The sequence below is a fragment of the Calonectris borealis genome, chromosome 3 (genome assembly GCF_964195595.1).
Source record: "Calonectris borealis chromosome 3, bCalBor7.hap1.2, whole genome shotgun sequence".
Lineage (NCBI taxonomy): Eukaryota > Metazoa > Chordata > Aves > Procellariiformes > Procellariidae > Calonectris > Calonectris borealis.
The window spans coordinates 121,399,309-121,420,336 of record NC_134314.1 but is presented as its reverse complement, the minus strand read 5'-3'; the positions used below and the strand labels follow the sequence as shown (position 1 = coordinate 121,420,336).

The 21,028-nt window shown below is 36.4% G+C and overlaps 1 protein-coding gene across 5 annotated transcripts in view; it reads right to left on the bottom strand.

The window, feature by feature from the left end:
- The window catches only part of ESF1 (ESF1 nucleolar pre-rRNA processing protein), a 40,206-nt gene that overhangs the window by 4,093 nt on the left and 15,085 nt on the right, over positions 1 to 21,028 (bottom strand). For 4 of the 5 annotated variants that reach the window (XM_075147703.1, XM_075147702.1, XM_075147701.1 and 1 more), the window contains 6 exons: positions 20,178 to 20,339; positions 12,143 to 12,264; positions 10,672 to 10,762; positions 5,265 to 5,332; positions 4,293 to 4,439; positions 2,835 to 3,797 (listed from right to left, as the gene is read on the bottom strand). In XM_075147703.1, coding sequence (XP_075003804.1) covers positions 3,498 to 3,797; positions 4,293 to 4,439; positions 5,265 to 5,332; positions 10,672 to 10,762; positions 12,143 to 12,264; positions 20,178 to 20,339 — 890 coding nt within the window. In that variant the 3' untranslated portion in view covers positions 2,835 to 3,497. Of the gene's footprint in view, positions 1 to 769; positions 1,975 to 2,834; positions 3,798 to 4,292; positions 4,440 to 5,264; positions 5,333 to 10,671; positions 10,763 to 12,142; positions 12,265 to 20,177; positions 20,340 to 21,028 lie in introns of those variants that run through there. The other variant, XR_012673245.1, reaches the window with a different exon arrangement.

Sequence of the window (21,028 nt, the reverse complement as noted above, 5' to 3'; positions counted from 1 at the left end):
TAAAAAAAAAATATGTGACAGCATGACTTACTGTTATTTTTGGACACTACTGAAATATGAAAAGAACAAAAAGCCAACTTGCTATTAATTGGAAATAATACATTTAATTTTTAGAAGGAAGGAATAATAGAAAACATACGTGGCTCTTCATCTCTGGTTGTCTGATCCTTCTTGGTTTTTAAATAAATCAAACCCTCTTGTGATTTCCACTTGTAATATTAGATCTTTAAATGTCTGGCTTACACTCTAGCATGAGCTCTGACGGCTGCCAACTTGGAGACAAACTACTTTATGCCAGACCTCCATAAGTTGCTAGAAAAATTAGTTCTGTCTCACTTTTAAGAGTCCTGTTTTTAACGTGTTATTTTATTTAATTGCCATCACTTTTGCTGGTTACATGACATTTAGTGAAAGGGAAAAATAAAATCACATTTTAAAGTTCAGAGGTTAGAATTTTAGATCCTATCTTCATGTTTAAAAGGATGAGATGGTCAAAAACATCCTTTGTTTTGTTTACACCAAGGGTAATGAATTGCAAGGAATTCTAGATAGACGTGACCACTTCTTACCAGACTTCTGAGATATGCTTCTGCTGAAAACACAGGAAGAAATCACTTCAGATTTTTTTAGCATTATTCTGGAATTATTAATCTGGAGATTAGCTGATGGGCTTTGAGCCATTAGCACTTAGTAGTTACTAACTTGATTTTAAAAAAAAAGGGGTGAAAAAAAAAAAGAGGATTTAGACCTAAAAATTTTATAAACAGACCAAAAACTTCCATCTAAGATGCATGCTGGAACAGATCCTGCAGTTCTTCCCAACCAAGATGCCCCCTCAAGACTCAGCAACTTGAGAAAAACAGGGAAAAAAAACCCTCTTAACATCCGATTAGATAAAATTATCATACGCTAAGCATTTACATGATATCAAGTACACATTACCACACAGCAAAATACTTTTTCTAACCAGTAGTTAAAATCACTGTCAAAGTCTGCCTTCATATTTTTATGCATTTTTTCTTGCTGTGACTTCCGAGTACAGGCTAGGCTTCCTAAGTGGACATCATAAGCATCTTCAGATGCTTCCACCGAAGAAGATAGCCAGCACATGTACACAACATTACTTATACCATCTAATTTCAATAAGAAGTCATCACTATTTGTGAATTTTTAATTTTATAACAGTTTTTTTTTCAAATTAGCCCTCCAGCAAAGTTACTGTAAAGGACAGATGCACTGCAGAATCACAGAAGTTCTGTTGGAGAGTTTTGTACCAGTGAGTCACTCAGCATATCTGGGCGTTCTGGAGGAGCGGAGATTCACCGATGCCTCACGTTGGTTTCCAGTAAGTTAAAAAAGCACCGAGCCGAAAAGAAAAGCACTGATAATTTAAGTGACTCGACTCAACTACTGCCAGGAAGTCAAACACAGCAGGCTATGCCTACTGCTAGTGCACAAACGAGGAATGCTCCTTTGTAAGAGCACGCACATCAATTGCATCAAAACAGAAGTATTTGGTAGAAATTGGCAGGGTTAGAGTCTTAAGAAACTGCATTGAAGACAACTACTTAGTTTTCCATGCTGCAAATTTTATTATAAAATCAATATGATCTGTCATTATGGGAAAAGTTCATCTCCTTATCCACTGCCTATATCAGATGCATATGTGTACACTTTTATCACTCTTGTGTGACACTTAACATTTTCTTAAGTAGTAACCATTGGCTTTCCTGTTTGATGGGGGGGGACACTGGGGGACACCAGGGACACTTCCCTTGGTGGCAAATTCTGTTTCCCAAAGCATCTTTCTTTCCTCTCTTTCTTTACAAATTCGTATCTTGCTGAATATCATTATGCTGTTCTCCACTGTACACCCATATTCAGAAGCTTCCTGCCACTTCCAGCGGGACAAGTTTTCCTTGTTCATCACAGTTGGTCAGTTCCAACTACAAAACATGGGTTTGTTGGGTCCTGCTGTAGAGAAAAGGCTTGAAAGGTTGAGAAGCCACAGAAGCTGGATCAAAGTTTTGTACAAAAGACTATAGTATCTCCTCAACTTTTTCTGCTAGCTACTTGAAAAAGAATCTGAAGATGTTCAAATGTTCATGAAGAGCAATCACGTTTGAAATGTTTGAGGTCTGCAAGTATTCCTCAGGCACACCATTGCAAAGCACTCTTGCAAAACCCATCTCCACCTGTATTTCTATATTGTGTCCCTTAATTACTTTGTCCATTTTGGCCATTAGATTTACAGCCGCTCATGTGCTAAATCTGACCCTGTAATCTCCTTTACGTATTGAGATATATTTACTTCATATAAACACTAGTTTTGATTATCTATAGTTTCTAACATCTGTTTTAATAGAATTCTTTGTTTGAATTAGTAGAATGTCTTAGAAATTAACAATACTTCTTTAAAATTACAAATTAGTTTTTCCTTGTTTCTAAAATTTTCATTCTTTTTTGATACAATGTTGTATTTCCATTAGAGCTAATACGGCAAACACTTCAAAAAAAAACCCCAAACCAACCCAAAACTTAAGACAAATCAATCCCCACACTCCAGGGAAGAAAGATCACTTTTAAGTACGGTGTTTTCCCTGCACCACTGATACCTTCATCACTGACACTCATACTAACATGGCCAAACAACAGGGTTTCTAAAATTGTATCATCGAGATCTGCCTTTGACGTCTTTCCTTCTTTTTTTTTTAACACTTGCAATACTGGAAGACTTTATATAAATGTAACTATACTAATGGGAATGCAATATTAATAGCAAAAAGTTTAATTTTGACGTAATTTCATTTAGGCGCAGAAGAAGAAAACACAGCTAAGTGCCCAAAATTTCTTCGGGCCAATTTAAACCATTTATTTCCAATATATATTAATGAAACACTTCTAAATGGCAATATTTTCATTAATTAGTTCTATTACCCAGGAAGTCTTCAAGTATTTAAAAGAGAAATTAATTAAGTATATATGTAATCTTTTAAAAATATACAAAAAACCCGTATACAAAATTTCTTCAATTTTTAGTTGTATTACTACCTTCTTTATCAAGAGAGATGTTTTACAGACTTTTGTGGAATTAAAAACATTAAGACCACTCAGTCTCAGCAATAAACCTCTGCAGAAGTGGTTTTCTTATCTATAAATACAACCATAATTATGACTACTCTTTGTAGCCATCTTCAGCACTTCTGTTATCTTTAAGAGATGGCATAATACAAAACAAACCGCCCCAAACCACCAATTCCTTACTTACGTGTTTTCAAGGTGCAGTTTTTCAATAATAGTACAAAACAGTATTTGTGGTGGCAGAAGGAAAGAGTGATTATTACTCTAGTTACTTCAAAACTCACCACCATAATTAAGTGACTTCTTGGGAAATTTTAGGTGGATAGGAATCAGATCAGGCTGTAGTGACTTTAATAGACGTCATCAGTTAGAAGAAGTGAGACTGAAGTAAAGTCTGAGTAAAAAACAAAGTTCAGTTATTTGAGTTTCTGCTTTTTCCTTGCCTGAAACTCTTCGGTTTTATTTTTGACAGATTTTATTAGCATTGATAAGGCAGGATCTATGGCTTTCTTGGCAACCTCTCCTTTCTTCGCCATCTTGTTCTCCTGCCCCTTGCTTGCCTCTTTAAGATCTAGCTCCTTTTCTTCTCTGCGGCGAGCTTTCTCTTCCAAGATCTTTTCTACTGCTTTTGTCTTCTTGAAATTTGGATCTGAAGGATCCAAATTAAACAGGGGAGAAGTAAACATGGCTTGGAATCTTGTATCGGCAACATTTACCTGAAGGCAGAAAAGGAGTATTTATTTTAGGTAACCTCTACCCATGATAGCAAAGCTTTTAAACACAATAAAATGTGAGGTAGAAGACATTATTGGTAAAACAGACAAGCAAATGGTTATACAAATCCTGTATATGCTTCTATCGGCAGACCAAGGAAAGGTTTCTTGTTGAGAACTGACCAGGACGAAAGCAGCAGTGGATAACAATCAGAACAAACATACCAATGAGTATTTTAGGCAATGAGTTGTACAAGGCCTTGCATAAATAGTGTCTTGTTATCTTACAGAGTTTAAATCTGTCCCCCTTCAACCTTGTATCAGTACATTTCTTGCTTTTTGAAACCAGCCTGTAACTCCCTAAAAAGGTAGATCTGGGTTGTTCTCCTTCAGATAGAGTAAGGGAGGAGAAGGATATGAGACTACCAAATTTGTCCTGAAAATAATTGATATTACCAAAGGTTCTAGCTAAGTCTCAAATCAAGAGTATACCATTACCTGGAAGTCATCTTCTAGTAATTCTTTCTTTTTCATTAAGACTTTCTTCTTCTTCTTGCTCAAATTCTGTTGTTCTACAATCTTTTTATAATTAAAATGTTTTCTGGCATCATCCTCATCATCCATCATAAGTAGGGCCATTTCGGCCTGTTACAAAACAAGAAAGTCCATGTACACAATGAAGTTAAGTTTTCTATGAAAAATATAGCAGCCCATTAATAAAGTCTACATACATATAAATGAGTTGAAATAGGGTTGTCAGGGCAATATTGTTTAATCCATAACAACATTCTTTTAACATTTTGAAGGGTAATATTAAATACAATAGTTAATTTTTTTTATTAGATATAAAATAAATGCAAATATCCACGTTCAACTTTCAAACGTACTAATAATCTAACCTGAAATTGTACACCATAACTTAGAAATATTTATATAGCAAAATAAAAATTAATATATATGAATTTAACACATTTATTTAGTTAACTTGTTCTGAGAAAGAATGAAAAGCAAACATGCAATAGCAAACAATTCAATCTTCAAGGTTAAAAGCCTACAGGACAAGGTTTGAACACACAAATGTTTCATACAATACTGACGTTAAAAGTAAACGTTCAGCACCGCCCAACACACAAACATACTGGCATAGCTTTAAAGCTAGAGGGACGATCAGCTCAACCAGTATGGCTTCTGTGCCCTTACATTTCAATGTTACCTAACCCTGTTGAGCTGCGTTCAACTATAATCTTCCAGAAAGATATCATGGCGTAATCTTACTACGTCGAAGCATGGACCATCTAGCGTTCTTCTTGGGTAATTTTTGTTCCAAAAGCTCTTGCTATTAAAATTACAGTTTCCTTTTATTGCTATCCTATGGATTTTAGTAGTTCGACTCACAAACAAATAACATAAATATTTGCAGAATTTAGGCAATGCAACATCTGTAATTCTTAACATTTTAAACCACTTTACCTTCTGTTTTTCAACTTCATCTTCATCTTCTGAGGTACTTTCAACCAATTCTGGCTTCTTCTTTAAACCTAAGTGCAAATATAGGACATGCACACATTCATTCAAGGTTATGCACGAGAGCATAATTTACATATGAATAGAACCTCTAAGCGCATCTCATCTTCTTGTAATCAATACTTAAATGTCAGATGCGGAAAAAGGCTGAAAAGTTAAGAAAAACCAGCTAGACTTAAAGCAATAAAAATCCGCTGAATATTTGTTTAACTTAAGGAGGCAGCAATATTCAAATGGCATAAACAAGTCAACAAAAAAGAACAGTTAGAAAAAATGATTTTACTGTATTTTTCATAGAGCAGTAGAGAGAAGTATCACAACATTGCAGGCAAACATATGACATTACTTCACTCCCAGGGCATTTTAAAGAGAAATTAGTTTATATACTCATAAACGTAATTGAAGTGTCCTCCAGTTCTCAAATCGTTCATTCTTTCTACTTAAGCAGACAATGTAGTAAATACTTTAGAATAAAAAGCAAATGTGCATCTCTTCTCTGTATCCAGAAAACAAGTCTGCCAGCTGAATAAGAGTACATCAGTCAAAAAAAAAAAAAAAAAAGACAGTTTTTAAAATTTATATGCAAGGCTAAAAGACCATATTGTGCTGTTAGTCATGCTAGCGCAAAAAACCCTTGCAAAAAAGACCTGAACAGAATCACGGGAATGAAAGTATGATTGACTCTGTTCAGACTGAATTGAATATTCTTCTGATGAAGCTTTCTTACTCTCTTAGAATTTACTTTAGAGATACACAGTGCTGATTAGACAGACATAATGAATGGTAACAGCGTAAGACATCAGTCAAACATAAATTTTAATGAAAACAGATCGGTTTATAAATCCTACGAAATCAAATTATTCTCTCTGGAATGCCTGTAGACCTCGATCAAGAAGGAGCAGGAAAGGCAGAAGGTTTCCTGACCTGGACCACATACTCTAACCTTTAAGCTTGGAATTACGTTCCCAGGCAATTTATTACAGTCCACTGGGGGTACTCTTAAGGAAGATATTTGGCTCCATTTTGTTAAGCCAGATTTGTAGTCAGACCAGAAATACAAACATGCCAGAAAAATGTCAAGTTATATCACTAAGTATACTCTGGAACAGGACGCATTTCTTGAAGAATTTTTCCTCCCTTGACTAGTCTCTTGACTATTTCTAAATGGTTTCCAAGCTGGAAATGGATTTCTAGAAGAAAGAAACCACCACTACCAAAAAATAAACTATCCAGATGCGCAATGTCATCAGCTCAAGAACTAAAACTGTTGATTTAGTAGCTCCAGAAAATGTGCAGGAAAATCAGATTCAAATATAATATTGTTACCTAATCTACACAATTTATGTTAATGGGAGAAGGGAGAAATAAATGTCTTCTCTAAGACTTCAACAACTACAAAATCTTTTGTATCTTCCCAGAACTGGCTAAACTACAGAAAAGGAAACAGGGCACAGAGATAGGAACTGGAGACAATTATTCTAGAAGTTAAATCAGTAAGTCTCTTAGCCTTTCCACCATGCCCCAAAGAAGGGCTCCTCAAGTCATCTTCCCTTGTCTTTCACTATATGTAGAATCACAGAAGTGAGGATAGCTTATTTTCATGCCTTCAGAGACTTCTGTTGCTGCAGATGGGGGTGAACCAGGCACTAGTATCAAACTATTTATTTCTTACTATGACACTATGCAGCTAATAAAAAGAGCTTGGTACCTGAAATCACTCTGAGCACTAAAAACTTTGCATCATGCTGAAAATAATTTGGTTTCGGAATTCACAAATACATAATTTCCTCTTCCTCCTGACATAGTCCCTCTCCCCACCTACATTCTGGAAGTCCCCTCCACCTTTGCACACATATGAATGTAAAACCTATGATAAGAATCACAGAATCGCAGAATCATTAAGGTTGGAAAAGACCTCTAAGATCATCGAGTCCAACCACCATGCCCACTAAACCATGTCCCTAAGCGCCACATCTACACATCTTTTAAATACCTCCAGGGATGGTGACTCAACCACTTCCCTGGACAGCCTGTTCCAATGTTTGACCACTAAGTCCTCGAAGTCCTTCCCAACTGATTCCAAACTCTCAGATTTTACCTACTACCTAATCCCCACTGCCATCTTTTAATTAGATTTGGTCCACCCTACAGCAGCAGATACTTGTCTTCAATGCATGCAGAACTGATAGCTGCCACCAGCCAGTGAGAAAAGCTTCTAATCTCTGCTGCAAGCCCCCCTCAAGCTGCCATTCAACTCTTTCTCAGCTCAGGAATTTAGTTTGCAACATTCATTTTGCATATCAACAACTTTCCAGTACTAACAGTAAAAGCTAATCATAATTTTGAGACTTCAAACACAGACCAAAAACTCCTCTCATAAGACCTCTCATCTGTCTTACTCAGAAGCTTTAAAGTCAGTCTCAAAAGCCTTGCAAAGACACACAGTAAATGAATCAGTAATACAGCTAAGACCTTTATCTTAGGTTCTACAGGTTCTACAACTATACTCAGGTTTTGCTGTTAACCTCTTATGTCCCTGCAGTTGTACTGCTAACTTCCAGCACTTAAAAGCCATCAATTCCTACATATATCATAAATTAGATCATAAGAAGGCATCTAAATGGTTTGGAACCTATAGGAGTTGTAATAATGTGTAATGACATGTAGCCCTTTTCCTCAAAGAAGGATCAATAAAAACTATGTTAACAGTCTAAAGCGTTCTGAAACTATTCAGTAATCTCCAAAAGCAGGACATCGCTCTCATGTTAATAAGCAATTACACTACTCAGCTATTAATCTTCCAACAGTTTAAGCGACAAAAGTAATTCTGTCCTACGTGAACCTTTCCTGAGACCCCACAGAAACAGATGCAGTAAGACTGAAATTGGCAAACCCAAATAAAAGATTGACCACACTTTTTGAAACAATATAAAACAAAAAGTGACAAGTGATTTTTTTTCTTGACAGTATCACACTAGAATCAAACTTCTGAAATGCAACATCAAGGCTCAAATATATGCAGAATTTTACATTTTAGCCCACGGTATTACTGAAAAACCACGTAGGGATTATGCGCATGTGAAAACTTTGTGCAAAGCAAGCACCATCATGGATTTCAGGAGTGCTCATTTGCACACACCTGCACCCTGCACAGGCACTCTTTAGGTACAGCAGGCACAAAGATGTTGCTCTACCTTCCCTCTCCCAAGATGAAGTACCCACAGTGTAAGAATCGCTGCCTGCTTTGTTCCTGCTTTCAGGAACAAAGACAAACCTGATGAATATACGCTTAAGTAGACTTCCCGTAACTTCCAGCTTTCCTGTCACAGCACTCAACAGTCTTGCTTCCCTTCAATTGCCTCAGCTTGTCAAAAACTGACTTATACAAGACCCATACACAGTACAGTCAACCAGTTAATCCAGCACAGGAGCAAATAGACTGCTGCAAAACCCTAACAGCACTACTATATCCTCACAGTTTCTGCTCTAGTCCACCTGAGTCTGCAAACATATCCTGTCATATGCTGTTTCAGCGTAATCCAAGATCATCCGACAGTCAGTTTAAGGGAGAAATTCCAATCTTTCAGAGGAATTGTGGAAGGCTTATGAAAAATTACAATCATTGAAGTTATTGCTGCCTGTACCCTAAATACAAAGTTGGCAGAGCTACAGCCTAGTTCAAAGAAGATTGTAACCCATTTTCCCCAACTGGATAAGCTAGCTGCGCTTAAAAGCAACCCCAGCCATGAGACAGAGGCTGCTCTGGGTAAACTTGGTGAAAGCCAGACAAAGTTGTGCTGTGTAATCATCGTTAAAATGTCAACTGGCTTGCAGCCAACCACTGCACTCTCCCTTTAAAACTTCTCCAAGGCTAGCCACATTCTGTTTTTCTCCTGTTTTTCAGTAGATCAGTAATCTTGCAGACAAAAGCTTCACTTTTTTAACCTTTATGTCTGTTTTACTATCCTCAAAGACTCCACGAACACTAGAAGTCTATTCTCCGTATTATGGACAAGAAGGTTTAAGAATCTGCAGATATGACCGTTCTCTGCTGAGCATGACCCAAAGAACTTCTTACATAATGCAGAAGAAAACATTTTTTCAGAGATTTCACATAGAACGTTGAAACATCAAACATTAATATGAGAGTACCTACATAATCTTGGTATTAAAGAAAAACAAAAATAGTGGTGGAAGGAATGGCATCTCTACAATGAGTTCTGAAATAACCTATACACAACCCACCAGGAAAGGATGGCAGAAAACAGCATTGCATGATACCTTAAGTTGTGGTATTTTCTATAAAACATGGATAGGACTCACCCTACTGTTCTGTACTTCAGATTATTAAGATATATACATAAGCACATTAAGATACAAAGTCGTCCAGGTTTTGTTTTTTAATTATTTACTTTCTCCTAATATAAACTTCAAACAATCAGGACAGAAGCCTATGCTGTCACAGGTTAAATTAAAACTAATTTACTCTTTTTAAATGGAACATGGATCTGCACTGCTATACTCAAAAAACCCAACCAAAATAACAGACTGGCAATATTTGTAAATCTGTTGCTATGGTTTTTTTGTTTGTTTTCTTTCTTCTTTTTTTTCCTCCTGTCTTTTTTTCTTGTTTTAATATACAATAGTATGAGCCACCCTTAGGTGTTGGCTCCCAAAAGCACAGAAAGCCAGGAACTCACACTTATCGATTATCCCAGCAAAACCATACTCAAAATCAAATTGCTGTTACCACGGCAAAAGCTAACTTAAACATCAGACTAAAAAGCTTGTAAAAAAGGTATCCTAAAAATCTAAACTGGACAAGTTCTTTCCTAAAGTATTACATTTCACTATTTGGGTTTCTAGGCAGCCAGAGTACACTAGTGAAAATGTGTGTCAGACTAAGAAAAAAGAAAATTGATTGCTTCTGAAAGACAACTTTGTTTATGATACAAAAACACTTGACATTTATGTAATTGCCCAATCTTCAAAGGGACCTATACATATCGGGCTCCTCCTATATAAAAGGAAACAGGCTTTGAAGGCAATGAAGTTCTTTTCTCTGGAATATTTAGGGGAGCAGATGGTCAGCTTGTTTCTAACAGCCATCCCCAGAAGTTGGCTAAATAATGGTCTCTGGTGAAAACTAAGAGAACAATGTTCCCTACCATTCCACATACCACAATATTCGTCATTTTACAAGAACAGCACCTGCAATTTTAGGCAAATGACACCTACTTTATTTCATTCTCAACATGCTATCTCTGCATTTACTCTAGCTCAACTTTGTTTCTAAAGCTCATTATTTAAAGATAGGGCAGATTTATTCCAGAAGTCACCCCTCTTGACCCACCTGTTTTCTCAAATTCTTCAGCAAAATATGGGTCGTTGAGATCAACATCGGAGGGAAGTTCATCTTCACTCAGTTCTCTCTCAGCAGTAGCCTGTAACAAAGCACGAACATTATTTCAATCAACATATAAACAACTACTAAAATTTCACTGGAATTAGATGTTCCTTCTGTTAGTAACTATGAACATGAAAACTGAAATACTGTATGCTGAACATCATAAAACTAGAATACACTAAAAATTGCTATTCAAGACAAATCAGCAATTTAAAATGTGTTTCACAGATTGAAAGCGTTTTGTGTACCTGAATAAGGGCTATTTACATATTCCAAGGATCTTTATTAGATGTACCCACAAACTGCGATGCATTAGCTAACCATATCAACAAATTACAGGATCACAGCATCGTTTGTCCTTACTTTATGTTCCACAAAAGCTCTACTTGGGGAAAAACTTGAGCAAGGAGCTTCATTTTGTGTTTCGAAATTCAAAGACTGAGTTCGGATTTAACAGAACAAATTTTATTACTGGAAGTTTTGTGTCGTACACCTTGCCCCTTGACTTAATTTATCAGACTGAACAAGAATATTATGCTAGCAGAAGTTGCTCTACTACCTAACAGTTCTACTTACTCTATTCAGAGCACTCATCTTCTGTAATGTTTAAGTTGTTACTCATCAAATGCCAGTTAAAACTAACTGGAATGCACAGGGTAACTCAAGTTGTAGAGATTACTCTTAAAAACATTATTCTGCAACATGAATTATATTCAGAGTAATTTAAGAATTTAGGGAAGCTAGATTTTGTATGCCACATGCTTTTTTCCCTAGCATATGCACAAACGTTTCATTTATCTGCCTATTTCTGCACATTACTGCCACAGGAGTCAATTACTTCACAATTACTTTCTGCGTGTGGAAAGATGAAGCAACAGCAATTTTCAGATTGCTATACGGCCATTTCGTTATTCATACACAGAACTATTTACCAAATTTGCTCTTGCAAATTTGAAATTTGAAAGGTTCTTCGTGGCTATTAATTCTTTGCCATTACAGCTTTGGGAAACAAGTCTGTATTATTTTAGGCCAAAAATTTCCAAAACTACAATTATCATTATCATAACAACTTTGAACTGATATGCACACAGTAGCAAAAAGACCCTTCCTAATGCATTCAAAAATGTAAATTAAAAATCAACTGTTATTATGACTCATTTATCTTTAAAGCAACACAAGTAGATAAACGAAATTTTGTGTAAGCATATGTATGATCAGTAGTATCCTGAATATCCTTTTGCTCTGTAAGTTTGATGAGGCACTCTTGGTCTTTCCACGAGTGACCACTGCACGTTCAGTACAATAGTACTGGAAGCTATACAATTTTTAATTCAGTTTATCCAAAACAAAGAATAACAGCAACTTAAGAAAACAAACAAACAACAACTTCCCCTCAAGTGGCCAATGTATATATTACCTTTCTTTTTTTTTTAAGAATTCTTTTTTCTTTCTTCTTCTCTAAATATTTTTGCCATGGAGTGAGGTTATCCTTTCCTTCCAACCTGTTTTTGACCATTTCTTCAGCAGTTTCTTTGAGGCCTAGAACAAAAAATAGTAAATTAAAGAAATTAGATTAATCTGAATTTTTCTTTTAAATCAGCTGTTTTCTCCGTTGTAAAAGAATAATCTAGTTTTTCTTTAACAAGTCTGTGAAAACAACATAAATATTGCTTAAAACAACATCTTTATAAATAAGTTCACTTTACAGGATGTGTTTGTCCAAATAAAACATTCCTTCAGTAATAAATTGTACAAGAGTCAGAAGAGGAGCTTGCTTATGTGATATCTGATTCCCAACACTCTTGCTATTCCTCAGAGAGGTCTCCTCTCCAGACATTAGACTGTGCAGTCTACAGATGCCACTTTTTAAGGACAAGAGTAACACAATAAAAATAACAACCGACATATACAGAGCCCTTATATTTAATGTACCTTACTATAATTAGTTAAGATTCACAAAAACACTTCAAATACAGTCCAGTCATTCCCATTTTTTGTGCATGGCAAAACAAAGTCCAAAAGATGAAGTGACTTGATAATGATTCTGAAATGTTAAATCGCTATCAGAATATAGGGTCATCTCACAGCTGGCTTGAACCTCTATAGTTGGTGCTCGCCATTTCACACCGACATACTACCTGGTTGTTGCTGTATCAGTATGCCTCGCTCACATGGTAAAGTTGCTATATATAGCGTCCACATTGCTGAAACTTTGCCTCTGTGATAACACTATGACAAAGCTGCAGTATCTCTGATGCCCAGTGTATTTTTTGTCCATCATTGTAACAGAGAACAATAAGCTATTATTTGAATAAATTTAAAGTAAAAATAAATCTGCAGCTAGAAAGCACAGAAAAATGTAAATAAAAAACCCAAATAATTTCTTGCATTATGTACTAATGTCATAACATGGCATGCGTTAAGTTAAACCAGACAAGTTATTTCCAAGTCATTTAGCCTTTTAAAGCTGCTTAGTACCAATCTGCTTTAACAACAGAAAACTATCTAAAATTAAAAAACAGTACACACCCGGTATGATAGTAGACCTAGATTCAGATTCAATGCTTAAGGTAAATAGCTTTTTTCTTTTTTTTTTTAAAGTATTTGTTAACAAGAAGCAGAGATTAAGGGCATAGACTGCTTGAAACATACCAGCCTCTCAAAGAAACAAAAAAAAATACTTGAAAATGTTTTCTGTTATCACTGATTACCAGTTCAAATTGTAATAACTCAAGATCAAAAAGGGGGGGGGGGGGGAGGGGAAGGAAGCAGCAAGAGGAAAAAACCATCCTCTTATTTAGTTAGCACACCAAGTTACCAAAAGTAATTTTTGTACTTAACAGCTATGTGAACTGAAAGATCAAAGGAGAAGAGTACCATTCTCTCACGAGATTCAGTGAGGAACTGTAACTATTAGACCATTAACTCAGATCTGCACCTCTTCCGTGTCCTTTTGTTACAGGTATGGTGTAAAAGAAGCCCTCAAGTTTGTGTTTCCTGATCTGCCAACAGTTGGGAAAGGTGGCTAAATGCTTTGCTGCAGGAAGTTTCCTCTTTACTTTCAGAGCATGACAGTTTTCTGAGGGTCCTAGAAAAGTAAACCCCATAGAAGTGCAACGTATCTGGCTCTAAATAATTCTTGCATAACAAGATCAGACATTTAAGTTTGGCTGCGTTAATTAGACTTACATTAAATTCCATAATTTAGCACAGACTGCCACTGTTTCAATGCCTAGCACTTGAAGCTGCATGCACAAGTATGTCCTAATCTTTAATTTAGCCTTTCTGTGAAGATGCATTCTGATAGTTTCTCATCACATGATCACATTTCACCTTTTCCAGCAGATCTTAACTGTTTGATCTATAGATCATGAACATGTAGCTACTCAGTATTTTGTGTTACTGTTCAACATATAGCTAAGTTACTGAACATAATAATGTATAGCAAAATTACCAAACATAATTGAACCCTACTCCAGAAACAGAATGGAGTTTTCTATAATACCATTATATCATTACAGTATTCAATGGTGCAAGAACATCACCCTAAGAAAGAATCCATTATGTAACTGGAGCATCCCCATTTTACATCTAGAATATTTAAATCTAGAATAAGCACTGAATTTAAAAGCAATCTTCATTTTTCAGTGAAAAATTCCACACACTTCAGGAATGCTTTTTCAAAAGTCTTTACATCACCCATCACTTGCATGTTATGAGGACAACTACTGTCTTCAGATGCAGCTTATACATTTTCAGCCCCTTCTTCACCAGACAGGCACTTGCAAAACCAAAACTTTACAATGCAAAGAGATTAACTGACTTGCCTTGCAACACCCTGGAGCAGAATTCAGTAGCAGAAAGACAGAATCCGCTTCCTTGTCAGGAGGTAACAGCCTAGGCAATGAAGTATTTTTCTCCTACCTGCAATTCCTTACTTCGCTCACTACACACTTTTTTTTTTTAACTTCTGGAACAAATGAGTCGGCTATCCTATAGTTAACATCCTCTTTTACGACATGACTGATAGATCTTGGGAGCGTGTAGGAACCTTCTGCTTCCCCCTCCAAGTCTGATATTTGCCGTCTCTTCCCCAATTCTACATTCTAATTGTCTCTCTTCAGCATCCCGTTCTTACCATCCCAGTCCAGCCCTCACCTAACCAAATCCTACTCTCCCGCCCCTCATACCCGTTTTATTGCTTGGAAATCATACTCGGCCCTCTCCAGATGTCCTAGACTAGATCCCATTTTTTCTCCCAACTCCCAGGTTTCTCATTTGGCCAGTCCCTGCTCCTCATCATTCCTTCCAGCTCTCCTCAGTAACGAGGAACTGAAAACAGAGTTCATAATGGAAAAAATGGGCAGCCTTTATGGACAGTTCTACCCGTCCTCAGAAAAGCAGGCAGAACATTTTTCTGAAAAACTGCAAACACCAATTCCTGTTCTTGCGCTTGTCTACACTCCAAAAATAATTCAAAGGCTGGAGAACTGGTTACAACATGTCTGAAACACGACGTGTGGACAAGATCTAAAATCATGTTAAACTATGCCTTATAGGAAGAAAAGAGTGAAGCAAAAAAAAAAAAAGAAGATAAAGCGTTTTTCTACTATCCTGGAAAGAAGCCAGAATTAACAATAAGTGCAAACCGTTACAGCCACAAAAATTGGGTTCTAAACCAGCAAACAAATGCAGAACCACAATAAAGGAAGGATATTGTATAGGTTCACTAAAAACATGCCACTAAGAAACCCTCTCATACAACAAGAACAAAGGTTTAGTTATTTCCAACTATACACCTCTTCATCTCCAAAGTCAATGAAAGCAGAGTCATCAGCTTCCCAGAAATCGAACTACTATTACTTTGGACATTATTTTGCAGTACTTTTGTGGAAAAAATTACAGGTCAGGTAGCAACTTCGCAGATTCTCTCTGAAGACAGTAAATACTGAATTAAAAAATATACGTCACATCTCCAGAAAAAGAGAGACCTAAAATCTCAAAGGAGGTTACACGATTTCTGATTTATTTGCCTGGAAAATGGAATCATTTGATCCATCTGGCACAGAAGGACTTGGAGGAAAATACAGCCCTTTCTTGTGGTATTTGGCAGTCTCATGAAAGGCATTAGAGTTTCTCCACAGATCAGAATGGCTTAGAAACTACTGTCCAGACCACTTCCCGAGAATAAGAGTGTATTTAAGTGGTCAAAAGGCTTTTGATTGCAGAAGGGGAAAGGAATTGTCTACTTTAGGTAGAATTATTAACTGGCCATAGAAAAGGCTAATTTATACCCTTATCGATATCAATTTTTTTTACAATAAATGAATCACACTAGTTTTATTTAATCTTCACAAACAAGGGCCAAGAAAAGAGGGGGAAATGGTCATCTATATTAGCATACAACTAAATCATACCTAAGCTAAAGGATTAAAAGTGTGATAAATACTACAACAAACCTAAGCTTCTCACACTGATGGGAGGGTAGGCAGGCAAGAATTTTTACTTCTCTAAACACTTAGTTTTGAAAACTTTTGTAAGTTTAACAGCATACAACTGTCACAATTACTAGAAGCTAAGAAGATACTTCTCTATTCTCAGGAAATCTAAATGATCAAGTTCATCTTGCATGTAGTGTCTTACCAGAAAAAAGAAACATCTTGTTGCAGGTAGCTAAAAGAAATGGCAGACAGAAATATTCTGATAACATTAGAATTTGTCACCCCCAAAGATAAGACATCTTAAGTCAAGACTGTTTTCCTAACATAGTATAACTGCCTGAAAAAAACCCACCACACTTAGCAGCTAAGATGTCAAGCATGAAGAACTACAGTGCTGAGCCCGTGCGCAGCTGAGCACACGCTGCTTCGTGCTGCAAGAGGTAAGAGTGCTTCAGTCAGGGGACAAGCTAAGCAATCATATAGATTGAGATATATATTCCATATGAGCATTTTTGTGCTCCATATAATCTGTAACAACATACAGTTGGGGTTTACTATGCATTTTACAGAGACATGATTGCCTGCTATTCTACTTCTGATGAAAACAGCTTTTAAATTTTCCTTTAAGCCTAGCTAAATATTTACATCTCATTCTTCCCAAAGGAAGAATTTTTAAGTCCAATAAGAAAAAAAACTGTATGAAAAACTGGCTGAATATCATCAAAAAATGCAGTTGTGGTCTTCTCCCTCTTCACCTTCTAAAGGGAGCTTTGGGAACAGAATAAGGATGCATAGTAATTGTTGCTCAAATCAGATATGATTAAGAAAACAGATGGATGCTTAAATATAACACTGACTTTGTGCCTAAAAGAAACAGACCAAAGAGAGTTGGAACTACATCTAATTTATTTTTGCTGGCACTGTGGTTTATTTAAAACTATTATGATTCAAGAATAACTGAATCATTCACAAAGTATGCTTTCTATAACCATGTGTAAATATTTATGCCAAAACTCAAATTTTTAAATTAATTTAAATCTCTGCCTTTCAATTGAAAAGCTTCCTAGATTTAACTGTTGTAACTCTCTGTATATTAAAGATTTAGGCAGGAAAAAGGTTTTGCAGTAAGTCAAGCAAATTAAGGCAGAGCTTGAAAATAAAAATATTTCAACAGACACAAACTAGTTCTGAAAAAATTAAGGAGTCTTAAGAGATTATAACAAAAACTATTTTTGGATTCCCAGAATGCTCCAACTGAACATAATTAAATTGTTTTGGAATTTAAATAAGCATATTTGTTCAAGAAAAAAATAACATAATAACTAAGGTACTTCTCTCCCGTAAGAAAGCGCAGCCTCAACTGTGTATATATTGCCAGAGCTATAAACTACTGTTCAGCATGTGCTGACTATGCTCTTCAGCATGTGCTGACTATGCTCCACTGTAAAAAAAAAAAAAAAAAAAAAAAAAAAAAAAAAATCAATCTCCCTTTCAGGTGTGCAGGACCCCCTCTCCAAATGCTGCCCGAAATCAGTAACAGCTAAAGTGTTCCCATACATTAGACTCGAAAGCAAAGTTAAGACACTCATCTTCACTTTTAGGACTTTTGTTTTGGATGAAACCATATTCCAGGGGCTAATAACTAATAGTGGTATTGACTGACCTCGTGGAGGTGAATAGTCCAACTAGCAAAGGCAAGCGAACACTTCTATGATTTCCAGAGCCTCTGCTCTTTAATAATACTCTAACTTTTTCAGGGTAAGAAATGAGGAAACACTAACGTATACTGCAAAATCATAGTTGCTAAATTGACATCAAATACTATAAACTACCAATGTAACCTTCATTGGGCACACATGCACATTCAACCCATCATTACATCAACAAATCTGGCCCAGTGCACAGACATCCAACTGACTCTAGACAAAGTCAGTCATATTTATCAGGATAGGGGTTTTGTTTGTTTGTTTGGGGTTTGTTTTTTTTTCCATCTCTCCCTCAAAAAAGATGAGGATATAGCAAAAGTCCTAGGAGTCCTGCAAGAAGGTGCAGTAAGGAGGGGTTGGACTAGTCGTAATGTAGAACACAAATCCAATTTTCTAAAGTCAAGTTCAGTTGCAAAGAAACAGGGAGCCCCTGTATTAGGGAGCTGGATTCCACCTCTACTACAGTTCTTGAACATTAATATAATTTACTTGTAACATGCAAGGGCACAGTTTTAAGAGGCTGAGCCCTTCAGAAACTGTTTCGACAATGCCTGGCCTATATAAGTACAGAACACATTCCTAGCAGCAATTGTTTCGACTGTGGTTTCCAGCTTCAGTCTGAAAGGTGGCAACAACAAATCTTTGTAAAAACCTTATGATAGCTACCTATGTATGGAAACTCATCTGCCTTGAATGCTCAGTGCCACAATGAGTTAGATACGAAGTGAGCAACTTCAAGAATGCAAATACTGACACACTGTGGGCAGAACAAGTAAAACATGACAATTCAGCTGTGTTAGCAAGCGTTTGTCCTGTTGTGCACGATACATGCTTTCTCTAAAAAGTTTTGGGAGAATTCATGCCAGAAATGATTGGAATTATATAAGCATGACTGAAAACACACAACTATTTTTAATGCCAGTGTATGCTTTTGAAGACAGATCCTATCAAGAACTAGGAATAAATCAATTTCACTGACTCAGTATAGACCAGAACAAGTTTTAAAAAGCGAGCATTTACATTCAACAGAAGTTACCTGAGTGAATTCAGAACAGTATTAGTGTAAATGATATAATTAGATATGCATTCCCAGCCGGGATTAACACATCAGTGGTGAAGGGGCTGGATTCTAGTATTCTGTATTTACTCTGTATCCTTACAGAGCCTGCAGTCCTACACATACTGAGCCAATACAGCACCTTGCTGCCCCTGAAAAGGTAACGTCACACTTCCCTAGTCTTTGGGCTGCTTAATTCAACCCTCTGAGCATTCACCAAATGCTTCCGTTTGTCCCTGACTTGCTAACCCAGCAGAAAAGATCCACGTTTTTTCTTCTTTTCCAGAGTAGTTCTGCCATTTTAGCAAATGAAATTAAGCTTGCGAAGAGATCTAACAAGTGCCAGGGCTGGTATAGGCAGTCAGAATGAGCTCTGGGTCAGGATCAAGGAGGAGAGGCCACAGTGAAAACCTTTCCGTTTGTGGATGTAGCAAGTTGTTAAACTGGTTCATTACATCTCAGGGAAAGTATACACCCATAAATAAAATATATTTTAAAAAAAAAAAAAAAAATCAGTCTGACTGCCTTTTCATCATACAGAAAAAAAAAAAAAAACCCAGACATTGGTTTTCAGATCTCAGGATGAGTCCTGCTGGGATGCTATATGCTTAAGTTATCTTTTTTTCGTTTCCAGATGAAAATCTGGATGTCACTAAATACAACTAAATATCCCTGTGTGGTGGTGCATTCACACACCCCCTTTCTTCCCTGGGCCATTTGTTGATCTGGGCCGCGGCCTCTAAACCACTCATTCGCGACACCCTGGTAGCTGGGATTTCTTCCTGGTAGCTTGCTTTCTCACAGAGCAGTCTCACTGGAAGGTCAGGCTTCTCCCTTCTCTGTTACCCCAAATCGTCAGCATTTTGCAAGCAAGATTTTAAAACCATTTTCCCCTAATTTTATGCTATGTTTCCAAATCATACTGGTTTTCATTTTTAAGAAGGTGCGTTTTATGCATCTATGGCAAACACATTAATTCTATTCAAGAAAAATCTATAAAGTGATGAAAAAGCAACCACAAAAAAAACTGGCAAAAAAATAAACTACAAAGAGAAGCCTATAGCTGAGGAACTAAGTTCAATCATATTATTTCTTCTATTTCCCTCATTGTAATCCACCTGGATTTCAATTTATGGAAAAAAAGGTCAGTTTCTACTACTATAAATTCAACACCTTACAGTATATCCCTATTAGCAGGCCAATACTCCATATCCTCCAAGTTAGTAAAAGAAAAAAAATAAAGTTTACCTGGAACCCATTTAATCTCCATTCCTATATCCTTTTCTTCCTGTTTTTTCTCTTTTTCTTGGATACTTTGCAAAAGTTCTCTGTACTTGGCAATTTGTTCTTCATCATCTTTTTGGCTTTTCCTGGGTTTGTCATCTTCCATTTCATGAGCTACATCACCACCTAGAAAGAGAGAGTAAAGCTATCATAGACAGCCTCAGGAGAGTGATCAATTGAAGTTAATGATTAGGAAACACACCTAAGGCACATACATTGTTTTTTAGAAACAATCTAAAATATTTTCATCTAAAACATTTTCATCTATTATTCCCCCAAAGAGTAACCAGTTTTAGAATTCCCCTACTTAGATGAAACAAAAATAGTGTCTGAAAAGACAAAAGAAAATTTGTCCAGCAAAGGAAATCACTGATCGGACGAAGCATTCTTTATTGCACTTTAAAATTATTAGTTTCATAATCCCTTACAGCAGAGTAGTACCTAAATCTCAAAAAATAGTTGTGTAAAGCATTTTGAAAATAGAGTGCTACATTTTAACAAATAAACCTTGCAAGATTCTGTAAGAGATAATTATTCAAGGCCTTAATCTCAAGTGACTTGCTGAATTAACAAATGCAGCAAGAAGAAGTTTTTTCCTTCCTTTTTTTAGAAGGACACAATTACAGTGCAACTTACAATAAGCTTTTAAACAAATGTTTCAGAGAGAACAGGCTTTTAAGGCTTTAAAGATGCTGCAGCTCCTTGAACTGTTGAAAACGAGGTTTGGGGCAGGCTCCTTTTTTCTTTTTCTCTGGCTTAGCAGTAAAGCTGTGCTTCCTACAGTACCGAGTTGCATGAATAATGTAACTGGTGTC